Genomic DNA, 18,889 nt, shown 5'->3' on the forward strand with positions numbered 1-18,889 from the left:
TAGTTGTAGTGTAGATGTAGTTGTAGTGTAGATGTAGTTGTAGTGTATCTGTAGTGTAGATATAGTTGTAGTGTATCTGTTGTGTAGTGTAGTTGTAGTTGTAGAGTAGTTGTATTTGTAGTGTATCTTTATCTGTAGTGTAGTTGTGGTGTAGATGTAGTTGTAGTGTAGTTGTAGTTGTAGTGTAGTGTATCTGTAGTGTAGTTGTAGTGTAGATGTAGTTGTAGTGTATCTGTATCTGTAGTGTAGTTGTAGTGTATCTTTATCTGTAGTGTAGTGTAGATGTAGTTGTAGTGTAGTGTATCTGTAGTGTAGTGTAGTTGTGGTGTAGATATAGTTGTAGTGTATCTGTTGTGTAGTGTAGTTGTAGTGCAGATGTAGTTGTAGTGTAGTGTATCTTTATCTGTAGTGTGTGTGTGATGGATTTCGCTGCAAGGTGACTTGTAGTTTTGGAAATGAATGGTTACGAACCTCTGGTGTGAAGTTGCTGTTGTCACGGACACAGAATTGCAGCATTGAGTGAATAGGAGGCATTAGTTACCCTGAGAGGTGTGTGTAAAGGACTTCATACTGCTTGATTAGTGAGTACTGCTTCCTCCTGATTCGGCTCACAATGAGGCTCCAACCCCAGGACATCCGCCCTTGCTAGCGCACGTGACCGCCCTCCTGAAGGGTCTTACCTGATGGCAACACGCAAAAAGCTAGCTATTTTCTGGAGCAGGTAGGGACATATCAGGCTGAGGAGAAAGTGTCACACATCCCTATGTTCTACACGTGTCTGCATTGAGTTAACAGCGGCATTAAGCTACCTTCTCTGAGGTGCCAAGCAGCTCGGGTGGACTGTGGTGACCTCTCAGGTCTCACACCACCCTCCCCACAACCTCTCCCATCCTCTACCCTCTTCCCCTGTTCTCCCTCTCTCCTCTCCTCTCCCCAGGAATCTCTGATGGATGGATAAAGATCATCAAACCTCCTTGGGCCAGAAGACAGGAGGAGGAGAGGTGGAGAGGAGGAGAGGAGGAGAGGAGAGTTGGAGGAGAGGAGAGGAGAGGAGGAGAGTTGGAGAGGAGGAGAGGAGGAGGGAGGAGAGGAGGAGGAGTGGTGGAGAGGAGGAGAGAGATGGAGAGGAGGATAGGAGGAGAGGAGAGGAGAGGAGGAGAGGAGGAGAGGCGAAGAGGAGGAGAGTTGGAGAGGAGGAGAGGAGGAGGGAGGAGAGTAGAGGAGGAGGAGTGGTGGAGAGGAGGAGAGAGGTGGAGAGGAGGATAGGAGGAGAGGAGAGGAGAGGAGGAGAGGAGAATAGGAGGAGAGTTGGAGAGGAGGAGAGTTGCAGAGGAAGAGAGAGGAGGAGAGGAGGAGAGTTGGAGAGGAGGAGAGGAAGAGAGGAGGAGAGAGGAGGAGAGGAGGAGAGTTGGAGAGGAGTAGAGAGGAGGAGAGGAGCAGAGGAGGAGAGTTGGAGAGGAGGAGAGGAGAATAGGAGGAGAGGAGGAGAGGAGGATAGGAGGAGAGTTGGAGAGGAGGAGAGGAGGAGAGTTGGAGAGGAGGAGAGGAGGAGGAGAGGAGAGGAGAGGAGGATAGAAATGTTAAGGTCTCTTGAAGAGAAATCAGATAGATATATTAAAACCTTTATCTAAATTGTTTTACTCTATTTGCTGTGTTAAATCTATCTTCCTGTCCCATAGGCATGCTGTAACAATGTAGTATTTGGCTTGCTATCAGTCCTTATGCAACTCAACTTCAGTACAAACAACTGACAACTGAGGTGTCGATTTCTGCCCATTGATTTGTAACTGTTGCTATTCCCGACCAAATCATTCACCCTGAGGGCTTATTGGACGGACACTATTCCTCTCTCTCTCACACAAGGTCAATCTCTCTCCCTCACACAGTCAAGCTCTCTCACTAACTCCCTTACATAGTCATTCTCTCTCTCTTTCTCCCTCAGAAACAGTCAATCTCTCTCTCTCCCTCACACAAAGTCAATCTCTCTATCTCTTTCTCCCTCACATACAGCCAATCTCTCTCTCTCTCTCTCTCTCTATCTCTCTCTCTCTAACACAAAGTCAATTGCTCTCCCTCACACAGTCAAGCTCTCTCACTTTCTCCCTCACATACAGTGAATCTCTCTCTTTTTCAATTCAATTAAATTCAATTTGCTTTATTGGCATGACATAACAACATACATATTGCCAAAGCTTACTTTGAATATTTACAATATGAAAATAATAAGAACAAAATGGTCAACGGGACAACAGTAACAACAATAATCAAGGGTCAAAATAACCATACATTCAACAATAACAATAAGCATACAGTAGAGGACATGTGCAGGTTGATTGGTCTGTCAGACACTGTCCCTCATCTTATGGCAGGCAGCAATGTAGTGCGCTGCCAACCCACAGCTCTCTGCGTCCTCCCCCAACAGGACAGGGTGCCTATCCTCATCAGAGAGGTCATTGAAACCTTGAATAAGGGCTTCACATTTGGGGAAATGACACTCTCTAATTGTTTTATATTTTTGACATTTTGTCAGGAAATGCAGCTCCGTCTCAGGTTCTGCTGTTGTGCAGTGGTTGCACAGCCTTTCCTCTACAGGGAGCCAGGTTTTCCTGTGTCTACCCTTCTCAATGGCAAGGCTGTGCTCACTGAGCCTGTACTTTGTCAAGGTTTTTCTAAGGTTTTGATCAGTAACCATGGTCAAATAGTTAGCTACGACGTACTATCGATTTAGGGCCAGATAGCACTGCATTTTGTTTTGTGTTTGTGCTTGTGTTTCCCAATAAGTAATGTCGTTTTGTTTTGATTGTGTTGTAAATTTGTAATTTGGTTTATTCTGATTGATTGGATGTTCTGGTCCTGAGGCTTCAGTGTGTTAGTAGAACAGGTTTGTGAACTCAGCCCCAGGACCAGCTGGATGAGGGTCCTGAGACTTCAGTGTGTTAGTAGAACAGGTTTGTGAACTCAGCCCCAGGACCAGCTGGATGAGGGTCCTGAGGCTTCAGTGTGTTAGTAGAACAGGTTTGTGAACTCAGCCCCAGGACCAGCTGGATGAGGGTCCTGAGGCTTCAGTGTGTTAGTAGAACAGGTTTGTGAACTCAGCCCCAGGACCAGCTGGATGAGGATCCTGAGGCTTCAGTGTGTTAGTAGAACAGGTTTGTGAACTCAGCCCCAGGACCAGCTGGATGAGGGTCCTGAGAATTCAGTGTGTTAGTAGAACAGGTTTGTGAACTCAGCCCCAGGACCAGCTGGATGAGGGTCCTGAGGCTTCAGTGTGTTAGTAGAACAGGTTTGTGAACTCAGCCCCAGGACCAGCTGGATGAGGGTCCTAAGGCTTCAGTGTGTTAGTAGAACAGGTTTGTGAACTCAGCCCCAGGACCAGCTGGATGAGGGGACTCTTTTCTTTGCTCAGCTCTTGGCATTGCTGGGCTTGGTAATGATATGAGAGGGGGTCACTGTATTTTAGATGTTTCCAAAACTTAATTGCTCTTTTTTTGAGTTTTTATTATTAGTGGATATTGGCCTAATTCTGCCCTGCATGCATTGTTTGTAGTTTTCCTCTGGACATGTAGGAGAATCTTACAGAACTCTGCATGGAGGGTTTCAATGGGGTGTTTGTCCCATTTGATGAAATCTTGTTTTGCAAGTGGACCCCACACCTCGCTGCCATAAAGTGCAATTGGTTCAATGACACATTTAATTAGTTTTAGCCAAATTTGAATAGGTATTTCAATTTTTGAATTCGTTTTTTTAATGGCGTAGAATGCCCTGCGTGCTTTCTCTCAGTTCATTCACTGCCTCATTAAGGTGTCCAGTCCACTTATTTATAAACCTAAGTAATTGTAGTGTGTACAGTACTCTATATATTAAAACCTCAGTAATTGTAGTGTGTACAGTACTATATATATTTAAACCTCAGTAATTGTAGTGTGTGGAGTACTCTATATATTTAAACCTAAGTAATTGTAGTGTGTACAGTACTCTATATATTTAAACCTCAGTAATTATAGTGTGTACAGTACTATATATATTTAAACCTCAGTAATTGTAGTGTGTACAGTACTATATATATTTAAACCTCAGTAATTGTAGTGTGTACTGTACTATATATATTTTGTACCAATTGAGAACTTTGGTCTTATTCCCTGAGATCTGGATCTTCTCTGGAAAATCATTATTTTAGTCTTTTGGGGTTTACTGCCAGGGCCCAGGTCTGACAGTACTGCTGTAGCAGGTCCATCTCTCTCTTTCTCCCTCACATATAGTCAATATCTCTCTCTCCCTCAAACACAGTCCATCTCTCTCTCTCTATCTCCCTCAGACACAGTCAATCACTGTCTTTGTCTTTGTCTCTCTCTCTTCTTTTCTTTTCTTTTCTTTTCTTCTCACTCTCACTCTCACTCTCACTTCTCTCTCTCTCTTGTTTTCTATTACTAACAGACAGCATATAATCCACATTAACAGACAGTATATAATCCTAATTAACAGACAGTATATAATTTACATTAACAGACAGTATATAATCCACATTAACAGACAGTATATAATCCACATTAAATTGAGGACAGGCGTTCCGCTAGCGGAACAGCAGGGCGCGAAATACAAAACATCAAAAATCTAATCATTTCAATTTCTCAAACCTACGACTGACTATTTTACACCATTTTAAAGATACACTTCTCCTTATGGATAGGGGGCAGTATTTTCACGGCCGGATGAAAAACGTACCCAAATTAAACTGGTTACTACTCTGGCCCAGAAACTAGAATATCCATATTATTAGTAGATTTGGATAGAAAACACTCTGAAGTTTCTAAAACTGTTTGAATGGTGTCTGTGAGTATAACAGAACTCATATGGCAGGCAAAAACCTGAGAAAAATTCAACCAGGAAGTGGGAGATCTGAGAATTGGAGTTCTTCTTTTGAATGCCTATCGAAACTACACGGTCCCCGGTCCGGAGCCTCCAGCGACGGTCCCCGGTCCGGAACCTCCAGCGACGGTCCCCGGTCCGGAGCCTCCAGCGACCAAATATCTCTGGTGCCACAAACCCAGACTGTTAATCCACAGTTGAAAGACAAACCCAGACTGTTAATCCACAGTTGAAAGACAAACCCAGACTGTTATTCCACAGTTCAAAGACAACCCAAACTGTTAATCCACAGTTGAAAGACAAACCCAGACTGTTAATCCACAGTTGAAAGACAAACCCAGACTGTTATTCCACAGTTCAAAGACAAAACCCAGACTGTTAATCCACAGTTCAAAGACAAACCCAGACTGTTAATCCACAGTTGAAAGACAAACCCAGATTATTCCACAAGGCATTTGAATTTGGTGGTCTGCGCCTTATCTAACCTGCTGTAGGATACTAGATGTAACAGGCAGAGAGACAGACTACTTATCTAACCTGCTGTGGGATACTAGATGGAACAGGCAGAGAGAGAGACTACTTATCTAACCTGCTGTAGGATACTAGATGTAACAGGCAGAGAGACAGACTACTTATCTAACCTGCTGTGGGATACTAGATGGAACAGGTAGAGAGAGAGACTACTTATCTAACCTGCTGTAGGATACTAGATGGAACAGGCAGAGAGAGAGACTACTTATCTAACCTGCTGTAGGATACTAGATGGAACAGGCAGAGAGAGACTACTTATCTAACCTGCTGTAGGATACTAGATGTAACAGGCAGAGAGAGACTACTTATCTAACCTGCTGTAGGATACTAGATGTAACAGGCAGAGAGAGACTACTTATCTAACCTGCTGTAGGATAATATATGTAACAGGCAGAGAGAGAGAGACTACTTATCTAACCTGCTGTAGGATACTAGATGTAACAGGCAGAGAGAGAGACTACTTATCTAACCTGCTGTAGGATACTAGATGTAACAGGCAGAGAGAGAGACTACTTATCTAACCTGCTGTAGGATACTAGATGTAACAGGCAGAGAGAGAGACTACTTATCTAACCTGCTGTAGGATACTAGATGTAACAGGCAGAGAGACTGACTACTTATCTAACCTGCTGTAGGATACTAGATGTAACAGGCAGAGAGAGAGACTACTTATCTAACCTGCTGTAGGATACTAGATGGAACGGGCAGAGAGAGACAATGGGTTACTCGGCTCTAATGGTGACGTCGTTCAGCAGACCATATCCTCCCTCCCTCCCTCCCTCCTCTCCTTCCCACCGACTGTACTGTCCTGCTCACGCCACAAATCACATTCGGATTTTGGCGTTCGATAAATTCTCCTCAGGACACCTGCTGATTTTACCAAATTGGATGATTATAAAGAAAATGAGTGAGCTTCAGTAGGCTTGGAAATGGCATTATTACTAATGGTAGCTATTAGATAACACAGAACATACTTTTTTACTTATTTATGGTGGCGTCAAGCCTGCGGGCTCCATCACCGATCCGTTTAGCTACTTTACAGCTGGTCCATTATAATATGTTACAGCTGGTCCATGATAATATGTTACAGCTAGTCCATGATAATATGTTACAGCTAGTCCATGATAATATGTTACAGCTGGTCCATGGTAATATGTTACAGCTGGTCCATTATAAAATGTTACAGCTGGTCCATGATAATATGTTACAGCTGGTCCATGATAATATATTACAGCTGGTCCATGATAATATGTTACAGCTGGTCCATGATAATATGTTACAGCTAGTCCATGATAATATGTTACAGCTGGTCCATGATAATATGTTACAGCTGGTCCATGGTAATATGTTACAGCTGGTCCATGATAATATGTTACAGCTGGTCCATGATAATATGTTACAGCTGGTCCATGATTATATATTACAGCTGGTCCATGATAATATGATAATATGTTACAGCTGGTCCATGATAATATGTTACAGCTGGTCCAGGGTAATATGTTACAGCTGGTCCATGATAATATAATACAGCTGGTCCATGATAATATAATACAGCTGGTCCATGGTAATATGTTACAGCTGGTCAATGATAATATATTACAGCTGGTCCATGATAATGTGTTACAGCTGGTCCATGATAATATGTTACAGCTGGTCCATGATAATATGGTACAGGTGGTCCATGGTAATATGTTACAGCTGGTCCATGATAATATGTTACAGCTGGTCCATGATAATATGTTACAGCTGGTCCATGATAATATGATACAACTGGTCCATGATAATGTGTTACAGCTGGTCCATGATAATATGTTACAGCTGGTCCATGATAATATGTTACAGCTGGTCCATGGTAATATGGTACAGCTGGTCCATGATAATATGTTACAGCTGGTCCATGATAATATGTTACACCTGGTCCATGATAATATGTTACAGCTGGTCCATGATAATATATTACAGCTGGTCCATGATAATATGATGATATGTTACAGCTGGTCCATGATAATATGTTACAGCTGGTCCATGGTAATATGTTACAGCTGGTCCATGATAATATGTTACAGCTGGTCCATGATAATATGTTACAGCTGGTCCATGATAATATGTTACAGCTGGTCCATGATAATATAATACAGCTGGTCCATGATGATATATTACAGCTGGTCCGTTATAATATGTTACAGCTGGTCCATGATAATATAATACAGCTGGTCAATGATAATATAATACAGCTGGTCCATGGTAATATGTTACAGCTGGTCCATGATAATATATTACAGCTGGTCCATGATAATATGTTACAGCTGGTCCATGATAATATGATACAGCTGGTCCATGATAGTGTGTTACAGCTGGTCCATGATAATATGTTACAGCTGGTCCATGATAATATGGTACAGCTGGTCCATGGTAATATGTTACAGCTGGTCCATGATAATATGTTACAGCTGGTCCATGATAATATGTTACAGCTGGTCCATGATAATATATTACAGCTGGTCCATGATAATATGTTACAGCTGGTCCATGATAATATGTTACAGCTGGTCCATGATTATATATTACAGCTGGTCCATGATAATATGATAATATGTTACAGCTGGTCCATGATAATATGTTACAGCTGGTCCATGGTAATATGTTACAGCTGGTCCATGATAATATGTTACAGCTGGTCCATGATAATATGTTACAGCTGGTCCATGATAATATGTTACAGCTGGTCCATGATAATATAATACAGCTGGTCCATGATGATATATTACAGCTGGTCCGTTATAATATGTTACAGCTGGTCCATGATAATATAATACAGCTGGTCCATGATAATATAATACAGCTGGTCCATGGTAATATGTTACAGCTGGTCCATGATAATATATTACAGCTGGTCCATGATAATATGTTACAGCTGGTCCATGATAATATGATACAGCTGGTCCATGATAGTGTGTTACAGCTGGTCCATGATAATATGTTACAGCTGGTCCATGATAATATGGTACAGCTGGTCCATGGTAATATGTTACAGCTGGTCCATGATAATATGTTACAGCTGGTCCATGATAATATGTTACAGCTGGTCCATGATAATATATTACAGCTGGTCCATGATAATATGTTACAGCTGGTCCATGATAATATGTTACAGCTGGTCCATGATTATATATTACAGCTGGTCCATGATTATATATTACAGCTGGTCCATGATAATATGATAATATGTTACAGCTGGTCCATGATAATATGTTACAGCTGGTCCATGGTAATATGTTACAGCTGGTCCATGATAATATGTTACAGCTGGTCCATGATAATATGTTACAGCTGGTCCATGATAATATGTTACAGCTGGTCCATGATAATATAATACAGCTGGTCCATGATGATATATTACAGCTGGTCCGTTATAATATGTTACAGCTGGTCCATGATAATATAATACAGCTGGTCCATGATAATATAATACAGCTGGTCCATGGTAATATGTTACAGCTGGTCCAAGATAATATATTACAGCTGGTCCATGATAATATGTTACAGCTGGTCCATGATAATATGATACAGCTGGTCCATGATAATGTGTTACAGCTGGTCCATGATAATATGTTACAGCTGGTCCATGATAATATGGTACAGCTGGTCCATGGTAATATGTTACAGCTGGTCCATGATAATATGTTACAGCTAGTCCATGATAATATGTTACACCTGGTCCATGATAATATGTTACAGCTGGTCCATGATAATATGTTACAGCTGGTCCATGATAATATGTTACAGCTGGTCCATGATAATATGTTACAGCTGGTCCATGATAATATGTTACAGCTGGTCCATGATAATATGATAATATGTTACAGCTGGTCCATGATAATATGGTACAGCTGGTCCATGATAATATGATAATATGTAACAGCTGGTCCATGATAATATGGTACAGCTGGTCCATGGTAATATGTTACAGCTGGTCCATGATAATATGTTACAGCTGGTCCATGATAATATGTTACAGCTGGTCCATGATAATATGTTACAGCTGGTCCATGATAATATGTTACAGCTGGTCCATGGTAATATGTTACAGCTGGTCCATGATAATATGTTACAGCTGGTCCATGATAATATGTTACAGCTGGTCCATGATAATATGATAATATGTTACAGCTGGTCCATGGTAATATTGTTACAGCTGGTTCATGATAATATGTTACAGCTGGTCCATTATAATATGTTACAGCTGGTCCATGATAATATGTTACAGCTGGTCCATGATAATATGTTACAGCTGGTCCATGGTAATATGTTACAGCTGGTCCATGATAATATGTTACAGCTGGTCCATGATAATATGTTACAGCTGGTCCATGGTAATATGTTACAGCTGGTCCATGATAATATGTTACAGCTGGTCCATGATAATATGTTACAGCTGGTCCATGATAATATGATAATATGTTACAGCTGGTCCATGGTAATATTGTTACAGCTGGTTCATGATAATATGTTACAGCTGGTCCATTATAATATGTTACAGCTGGTCCATGGTAATATGTTACAGCTGGTCCATGTTACAGCTGGTCCATGATAATATGTTACAGCTGGTCCATGATAATATGTTACAGCTGGTCCATGTCAATATGTTACAGCTGGTCCATGATAATATATTACAGCTGGTCCATGATAATATTTTACAGCTGGTCCATGATAATATGTTACAGCTGGTCCATGATAATATGTTACAGCTGGTCCATGGTAATATGTTACAGCTGGTCCATGATAATATGTTACAGCTGGTCCATGATAATATGTTACAGCTGGTCCATGGTAATATGTTACAGCTGGTCCATGATAATATATTACAGCTGGTCCATGATAATATTTTACAGCTGGTCCATGATAATATGTTACAGCTGGTCCATGATAATTTGTTACAGCTGGTCCATGATAATATGTTACAGTTGTTCCATGATAATATGATACAGTTGGTCCATGATAATATGATACAGTTGGTCCATGATAATATGATACAGTTGGTCCATGATAATATGTTACAGTTGGTCCATGATAATATGTTACAGTTGGTCCATGATAATATGATACAGTTGGTCCATGATAATAACGGAAGACAATTCACTTTTTTGTTTTCTCGACTGTGTACCTTGTTTTCAGAATAGTACAGATGCAGGATCTTAATTTGACCATCATATTTACGTAAATTGAAATAAAACCCACACTAATACGTGTTTATTTTAACAGTATTTCACTTTTCTTTAGCCTAATGTTCGCCAGCCAATAGCTTAACATCCGATCTTGCAACATTATGGACTAAACGATCAAATACTGTTGCAGAAAGGATTCTTTGGTACAACAATACTGGTCAAATTAAGATCCGATATCTGTAGGAACCCCAAAGAGCAGCTACCCTTTTGTAAAAGGTTAATGTGGGGCCATGCACTGCAGCTGGACTTGAGCTGTGTTGCCTCCTTTGTGCCTTCGTGTCCCGTAATCGTCCATCATGTAGCTTCCGTTTGCCACGGGGTGTGGAGGGTCGCGCAGCGAAGTTATCACTTTGTCAGGACATGCCCCGTGGGCACAGTGTTACAGCGTTAATACAGCTATCACTAGCAAGTTGCGGAGGATTCGTTATTTATTAATTGACTCATCAAGACTAAAAGGTTTGTGCCAGAAGTCAAGCACCGAGCGCAAGACAGATTTCCCCCAGTGTGTTGTGAAGAGAGAGAGTGTGTTTGTGTGTTGTGTGTGTGTGTGTGTGTGTGTGTGTGTGTGTGTGTGTGTGTGTGTGTGTGTGTGTGTGTGTGTGTGTGTGTGTGTGTGTGTGTGTGTGTGTGTGTGTGTGTGTGAATGGTGGTGTGAATGCGGAGGACTGACACTGAAGGGAAAGCAATTTATACAAGTGAGGATCAGAGAGTAAACTCTCCTACTCTTCTGAGAGAGTTCTGTGGGAGAAGTTACTCTGTTTCATTTACCTTCCGGTCTTTCTCTGTTCTGATCTGCTGATAAAGCTATGGTACTCTATTGGGTTTACCTTGAAGAGAAACCCGTAGCTGAACAACTAACTGGACCTTCTGCCTCCTTTTACCCCATGAGGGAGGAAACTCAGGCTTTAATTCAGGTTGAAACAGACTTGATTCCCTTGTGTTCACTCTGTGGAAGGAGGGAGGGGGGGGGGGGTCTTTCTGAGTAGCGGGTCCAAGAACCAGGACCAGAGAACCAGGACCAGAGAACCAGGACTAGAGAACCAGGACTAGAGAACCAGGACTAGAGAACCAGGACCAGATAACCAGGACCAGAGAACCAGGACCAGAGAACAAGGTATTGTGGCGTGGCAGCGATCTGTGATCATACTGTAGAAATGTGTTGCTGTGACAGTGACACAGTGTCATACTGTAGAAATGTGTTGCTGTGATGGTGACACAGTGTCATACTGTAGAAATGTGTTGTTGTGACGATGACACAGTGTCATACTGTAGAACTGTGTTGCTGTGACGGTGACACAGTGTCATACTGTAGAACTGTGTTGCTGTGGACGGTGACACAGTGTCATACTGTAGAACTGTGTTGCTGTGACGGTGACACAGTGTCATACTGTAGAAATGTGTTGCTGTGGACGGTGACACAGTGTCATACTGTAGAAACGGTGTTGCTGTGACGATGACACAGTGTCATACTGTAGAAACGGTGTTGCTGGACGATGACACAGTGTCATACTGTAGAAACGGTGTTGCTGTGACGATGACACAGTGTCATACTGTAGAAACGGTGTTGAAGAGACCCCAGCTAGACTCCCCGTTACAGAACATGGTATCCTGTAACCACACCCTCCATCTCTCTATTTGACCGTTGGGTTAAATTATAAGGAGACACAGACGTAGTCTTTTACATCAGATTTACCCAACATACCTTTTCCTTCCTTCACTTCCAGATTACCCAGAGGTAACACACCAGTGACACAGTAAATCCTGCCTTTATTCCCTTCACTACCTCTAGTAGACTACACTATGGAGCTAGATGTCCTAAATGGGACCCTATTACCTATTTAGTGCAGTACTTATGACCAGGGCACACAAGGGGGAAACCATCAGCCTCTGGTCAATAGTAATATAGATGTTTTATGGCCGTTTTAATCGTCACATACATCAGATTGCGCTATATAGGAAATAGGGTGCTATTTGGAACCCAGAGAGTGAATCTATAGTAGCCCAGACATGTAGAGCAGACAGCACAGTGCAACCCCTCCATGTCTGGACTACAGTTTACCTTCAATCAGTGCAACCCTCCATGTCTGGACTACAATTTAGCTTCAATCAGAGCAACACTCCATGTCTGGACTACAGTTTACCTTCAATCAGTGCAACCCTCCATGTCTGGACTACAGTTTACCTTCAATCAGAGCAACACTCCATGTCTGGACTACAGTTTACCTTCAATCAGAGCAACACTCCATGTCTGGACTACAACTTAGCTTCAATCAGAGCAACACTCCATGTCTGGACTACAACTTAGCTTAAATCAGAGCAACACTTCATGTCTGGACTACAACTTAGCTTCAATCAGAGCAACACTCCATGTCTGGACTACAACTTAGCTTCAATCAGAGCAACACTCCATGTCTGGACTACAAGTTAGCTTCAATCAGAGCAACACTCCATGTCTGGACTACAGCTTAGCTTAAATCAGAGCAACACTTCATGTCTGGACTACAGGCTGCTCCTGGCAATGACAAACTCACAACAACATGTTGTAGACGGACAGGTCATTATATCATTTACAGCTACTGCTGTTGCCATTAGATAGATAGAGAGAGAGAGGTAGAGGGAGGGTTGTTATAGGAGGAACCCCTGTGGAGGAGCGGAGAAGAGAGGAGGAGAGAGGGAGGAGAGGGGAGGGAGGAGGAAGGAGGGAGAGGGTTGTTATGGGAGGAACCCTGTGGAGCAGCGGAGGAGAGAGGGAGAGGGTTGTTATTGGGAGGAACCCCTGTGGAGGAGCGGAGAAGAGAGGAGGAGAGAGGGTGGAGAAGGAGGGAGGAAGAGGGTTATTATAGGAGGAACCCTGTGGAGGAGTGGAGAAGAGAGGAGGAGATGGAGGAAGGAGAAGGAGGGAGGAGAAGGAGGGAGGGGAGAGGGTTGTTATGGGAGGAACCCTGTGGAGGAGCGGAGAAGTGAGGAGGAGAGAGGGAGGAGGAGGAGGGAGGGAGAGGGGTTGTTATGGGAGGAACCCTGTGGAGCAGCGGAGAAGAGAGGATGAGAGAGGGAGGAGAGGGAGAGGGTTGTTATGGGAGGAACCCTGTGGAGGAGCGGAGAAGAGAGGAGGAGAGAGGGTGGAGAAGGAGGGAGGGAAGAGGGTTATTATAGGAGGAACCCTGTGGAGGAGTGGAGAAGAGAGGAGGAGATGGAGGAAGGAGAAGGAGGGAGGGAGAGGGTTGTTATGGGAGGAACCCTGTGGAGGAGCGGAGAAGAGAGGAGGAGAGAGGGAGGAGAAGGAGGGAGGGAGAGGGTTGTTGTGGGAGTAACCCTGTGGAGGAGCGGAGAAGAGAGGAGGAGAGAGGAGGAGAAGGAGGGAGGGAGAGGGTTGTTATAGGAGGAACCCTGTGGAGCAGCGGAGAAGAGAGGAGGAGAGAGGGAGGAGAAGGAGGAGGTAGAGGGTTGTTATAGGGAGGCACCCTGTGGAGGACAGGAGAAGAGAGGAGGAGACGGAGGGAGGAGAAGGAGCTCCTTTTTCTTCATTCTGGATAGTCACAAGTTGAAGTAACCTGGGGTAAGGAATGTTTTTTGAAGGGAAGGAAGAGAGAGGGAGAGAAGCAGAGACAAAGGGACAGGGTAGTCATCACCTGTGGATGAGTGGAGAAGGAAGGAGAGAGAGAGAAGAAGAGAGGGAGGGGAGATGATAAAGAGAGAAGAAGAGAGGGAGAGTGGAGAGAAAGAAAGAGGGATGAGAGGGAGAGTGGAGAGAAAGAGAGAAGAAGAGAGGGAGAGTGTAGAGAAAGAGAGAGGGATGAGAGGGAGAGTGGAGAGAGAGAGAAGAAGAGAGGGAGAGTGGAGAGAAAGAGAGAGGAATGAGAGGGAGAGTGGAGAGAAAGAGAGAGGAATGAGAGGGAGAGTGGAGAGAAAGAGAGAGGAATGAGAGGGAGAGTGGAGAAAGAGAGAGGAATGAGAGGGAGAGTGGAGAGAAAGAGAGAGGAATGAGAGGGAGAGAGGAGAGAAAGAGAGAGAATGAGAGGGAGACTGGAGAGAAAGAGAGAGGAATGAGAGGGAGAGTGGAGAAAGAGAGAAGAAGAGAGGGAGAGTGGAGAGAAAGAGAGAGGGAGCAGTCATCTTGTAAAATAGGGAAGAATGAACCTTTTTCTATTGATCACCTGGACTTCAACACACTCGTTGAATCTTCAAATCATAGTGATGGATGTGTAGTCACAGGGGGATCTGCTGCAGGAGGAGGAGAAGAAGAAGAAGAGGAAGAAGAAGAAGAAGAAGAAGAAGAAGAAGAAGAAGAAGAAGAAGAAGAAGAAGAAGAAGAAGAAGAAGGAGGAGGAGGAGGAGGAGGAGGAGGAGGAGAAGAAGGAGGAGAAGAAGCAGAAGAAGAAGAAGAAGAAGAAGAAGAAGGAGGAGGAGGAGGAGGAGGAGGAGGAGGAGGAGGAGAAGAAGCAGAAGAAGAAGAAGAAGAAGAAGAAGAAGAAGAAGGAGGAGGAGGAGGAGGAGGAGGAGGAGGAGGAGAAGAAGGAGGAGAAGAAGCAGAAGAAGAAGCAAAAAAAGAAGAAAAAGAAGCAGAAGGAGAAGAAGAAGCAGAAGGATACATAATTGTCCATTGTGTACAGGATAATTTAGTTTCACCTCTTCCCTGTACCAGTGAATATTAGCATCGTAACCCTGAACCAGAAGATCTATACACAACAACAGAATATCTCTCAATCCACGTGGATTATGTAGATTAACAATAACCCCGTCTCAGTAACCAAGTAATGAGTTTGGAGCGTAACTATGGCAATGCGGTACCAACCCGAAGCCAAAGACACTTCATAATGAGATTCAGCATGGTGCCTTCTCCCTAATAAGGGATGTACCTGTTTGTTTAGGAGTTTGTTAGTCAAAACAAACTGGATGCTTGTGAGGAATTAAAAAGGGAAACGTTATTTGTTCAGCTGTGACGGTGGCATTAACACCGCTGCCTAGGCTAGTGGTCCAACCACCTGGTCGCCCAGACCCCTGGCCTCCTAGACAGGCGACCCCCCACAGCGGTACGGCGAAACCCTGTATTAGCATTCACTGGTTAATAAACTCACCAGGACGGTACCAACAACACCGACCGCCTCATCTGCTGGCGAGAGAAAGCCAAACAAACAAGGGATTTTGGAATCATATCGCCAAAAGTCATTCATTTGAAATGCAGGCGTGAAACTGAGCCCCCAAGACTCAGATCTCTGTTGTCTTGTCAACGATGATAAAACAACACAAACAGATCTGGGACCAGGCTAAAGGAGGACTGAGAAGGAGAAGGGAAGAGAAGGACTATTGAGGACAGAAGAGAAGAGGAGAAGTGGAGAAGTGAGTAGAGAAGAGGAGAGGAGGAGAGGAGAAGAGGAGAAGTGAGGGAGTGAGGAGGTAAAGAGAAGAGATGAAAGGAGAAGTGAGGGATTGAGGGAGTGAGAAGAGCAGGAGAAGAGGAGGAGAAGAAGAGGAAAGGAGAGGAGAAGAGGGAGTGAGGAGGGGGAGAGAAGAAGAGGAGAAGTGAGGGGAGTGAGGAGGTAAAGAGAAGAGATGAAAGGAGAAGTGAGGGATTGAGGGAGTGAGAAGAGCAGGAGAAGAGGGAGGAGAAGAAGAGGAGAAGAGAAGAAGAGGAGAAGAGAAGAAGAGAAGTGAGGGGAGTGAGAAGAGGAGGAGAAGAAGGGGAGAAGAGGAGGAGAGAAGAAGAGGAGGAGAGGAGAAGTGACTGAGTGAGGACAGCTCCAGTCATAATATCCAGAAGGACATAACTCTGATCTGATTGGTCTCCATCAGGACAGTGTTCATGGTTAAATCATAGATGGAGATATTACATGATATGTCTCTCCTATACAGAACCTTCAGAAATTATTCAGACCCCTTGACTTCTTCCACATTTTGTTACTTAACAGCCTTAATCTAAAATTGACTAAATAAATAAAAATCCTCAGCAATCTACACACAATACCCATAATGACAAAGTGAAAATAGGTTTTTAGAAATGTTTGCTAATGTATGAAATAAAAAATGGAAATACCTTATTTACATAAATATTCAGACCCTTTGCTATGAGACTTGAAATTGAGCTCAGGTGCATCCTGTTTCCATTGATCATCCTTGAGATGTTTCTACAATTTGATTGAAACCAAGATTGAACTCTCGGCCTGAATGCCAGCGTCACTTCTGGAGTAAAACCTGGCACCATTCGGTGAAGCATGGTGGTGGTAGCATCCTGCCGTGGGGGACTGGGAGACTAGTCAGGATGGAGTAAACCTGGCACAATTAATACGGTGAAGCATGGTGGTGGTAGCATCCTGCTGTGGGGGGGGACCGGGAGACTAGTCATGATGGAGGCAAAGATGAACAGAGCAAAGTACAAAGAGATCCTTGATGAAAATCTGCTCCAGAGCGCTCAGGACCCTCAGACTGGGGTGAAGGTTCACCTTCCTGCCAGACAACAAACCCACCTACACAGCCAAGACAATGCAGGAGTGGCTTCGGGACAAGTCTCTGAATGTCCTTGAGTGGCTCCAGCCAGAGCCCGGACTTGAATCCGATCGAACATCTCTGGAGAGACCTGAAAATAGCTGTGCAGCAACACTCTCACTTACATTACTTCCATGCAACCTGACAGAGCTTGAAAGAATTTGGAGAGAAGAATGGGAGAAACTCCCCAAATACAGGTGTGCCAAGCTTGGAAAGGCGCCACACCCAAGAAGACTCGGAGGCTGTAATCGCTGCCAAAGGTGCTTCTAGAAAGTACTGATTAAACGGTCTGAATACTTATGTATACGTGATATTTCAGTGTTTTATTTTAGCTAAGTTAGCAAAAAATGTCTAAAAACCTGTTTTTGCTTTTGTCATTATGGGGTATTGTGATGTCAGTATGGGGTATTGTGATGTCAGTATGGGGGTATTGTGGATGTCATTATGGGGTACTGTGATGCCATTATGGGGTACTGTTATCCATCATACAGGATCGTGAATTGTGATGTCATTATGGGGTAATGCGATGTCATTATGGGGTATTGTGATGTCATTATGGGGTATGTATGGGTACTGGGGACTACGAGCTCACAGAACAAGGTTCGGGCAGCCGAAGCGAAATGGAGAGAAAACTCGCCTCCCCTGCGGACCTGGCATCCTTCACACACTCCTCTCTACATTCTCCTCTTCTGTCTCTGCTGCTAAAGCCACTTTCACCACTCTAAATTCCAAGCATCTGCCTCTAACCCTAGGAAGCTCTTTTCTACCTTTTCCTCCCCTCCTGAATCCCCTCCCCCCCCCCCTCCTCCCTCTCATGCGGATGAGACTCCGCCAACCATTTTGAAAAGAAGGTTGATGATATCCGATCCTCGCTTGCTAAGTCAAAACGACACCGCTGGTCCTGCTCACACCGCCCTACCCTGTGCTTTGACCTCTTCTCCCCTCTCTCTCCAGATGAAATCTCAGCGTCTTGTGTACGGCCGGCTGCCCAACAACCCGCCCACTTGACCCTAGCATCCCCTCCTCTCTTCTCCAGACCATTTCGGAGACCTTCTCCCCTTCCTCACCTCGCTCATCAACTCATCCTTGACCGCTGGCTATGTCCCTTCCGTCTTCAAGAGAGCGAGAGTTGCACCCCCCTCTGAAAAAAAACCTACACTCGATCCTCCGATGTCAACAACTACAGACCAGTATCCCTTCTTTCTTTTCTCTCCAAAACTCTTGAACGTACGCCGTCCCTTGGCCAGCTCTCCTGCTATCTTTCTCAGAATGACCTTCTTGATCCTAATCAGTCAGGTTCAAGACTGTACATCAACTGAGACTCTCTTCTCAGAGTCACATGGAGGCTCTCCGCACCAAGCCAAAGCCTAACTCTCTCTCCTGCTTCATCCTTCTAGACCCATTCTGCTGCCTTTGGATACTGTGAACCATCAGATCCTCCTCTCCACCCTCTCCGAAGCTGGGCATCTCCGGCGCGCGCCCACGCTTGGATTGCGTCCGACCTGACAGGTCGCTTCGGCCAGGTGGCGTGCGGGAATCTGTCTCCGCACCACGCGCTCTCACCACTGGTGTCCCCCAGGGCTCTGTCTCCCTAGGCCCTCTCTATTCTCGCTATACACCAAGTCACTTGGCTCTGTCATATCCTCACATGGTCTCTCCTATCAAAATGCTATGCAGACGACACACAATTAATCTTCCTTTCCCCTTCAGATAACCAGGCGGGGCTTACCCGCGATCTCTGCATGTCTGTCAGACATATCAGTGTGTATGACGATCACCAGCCAAGC

General features: G+C 44.2%; 1 protein-coding gene across 1 annotated transcript in view; it reads left to right on the forward strand.

Annotated features, from left to right (window-relative positions):
• LOC123727733 (keratin-associated protein 5-1-like) overlaps nucleotides 1-18,110 on the forward strand; it is a 140,646-nt gene extending 122,536 nt beyond the window's left edge. The window contains exon 9 of the mRNA XM_045696739.1: nucleotides 18,057-18,110. Within this exon, the coding sequence (XP_045552695.1) occupies nucleotides 18,057-18,110 (54 nt within the window). The remainder of the gene's footprint in view (nucleotides 1-18,056) is intronic.
• The last annotated feature ends 779 nt before the right edge of the window (nucleotides 18,111-18,889 follow it).

Source organism: Salmo salar, chromosome ssa16, assembly GCF_905237065.1.
Source record: "Salmo salar chromosome ssa16, Ssal_v3.1, whole genome shotgun sequence".
In the NCBI taxonomy this organism is placed as follows: domain Eukaryota; kingdom Metazoa; phylum Chordata; class Actinopteri; order Salmoniformes; family Salmonidae; genus Salmo; species Salmo salar.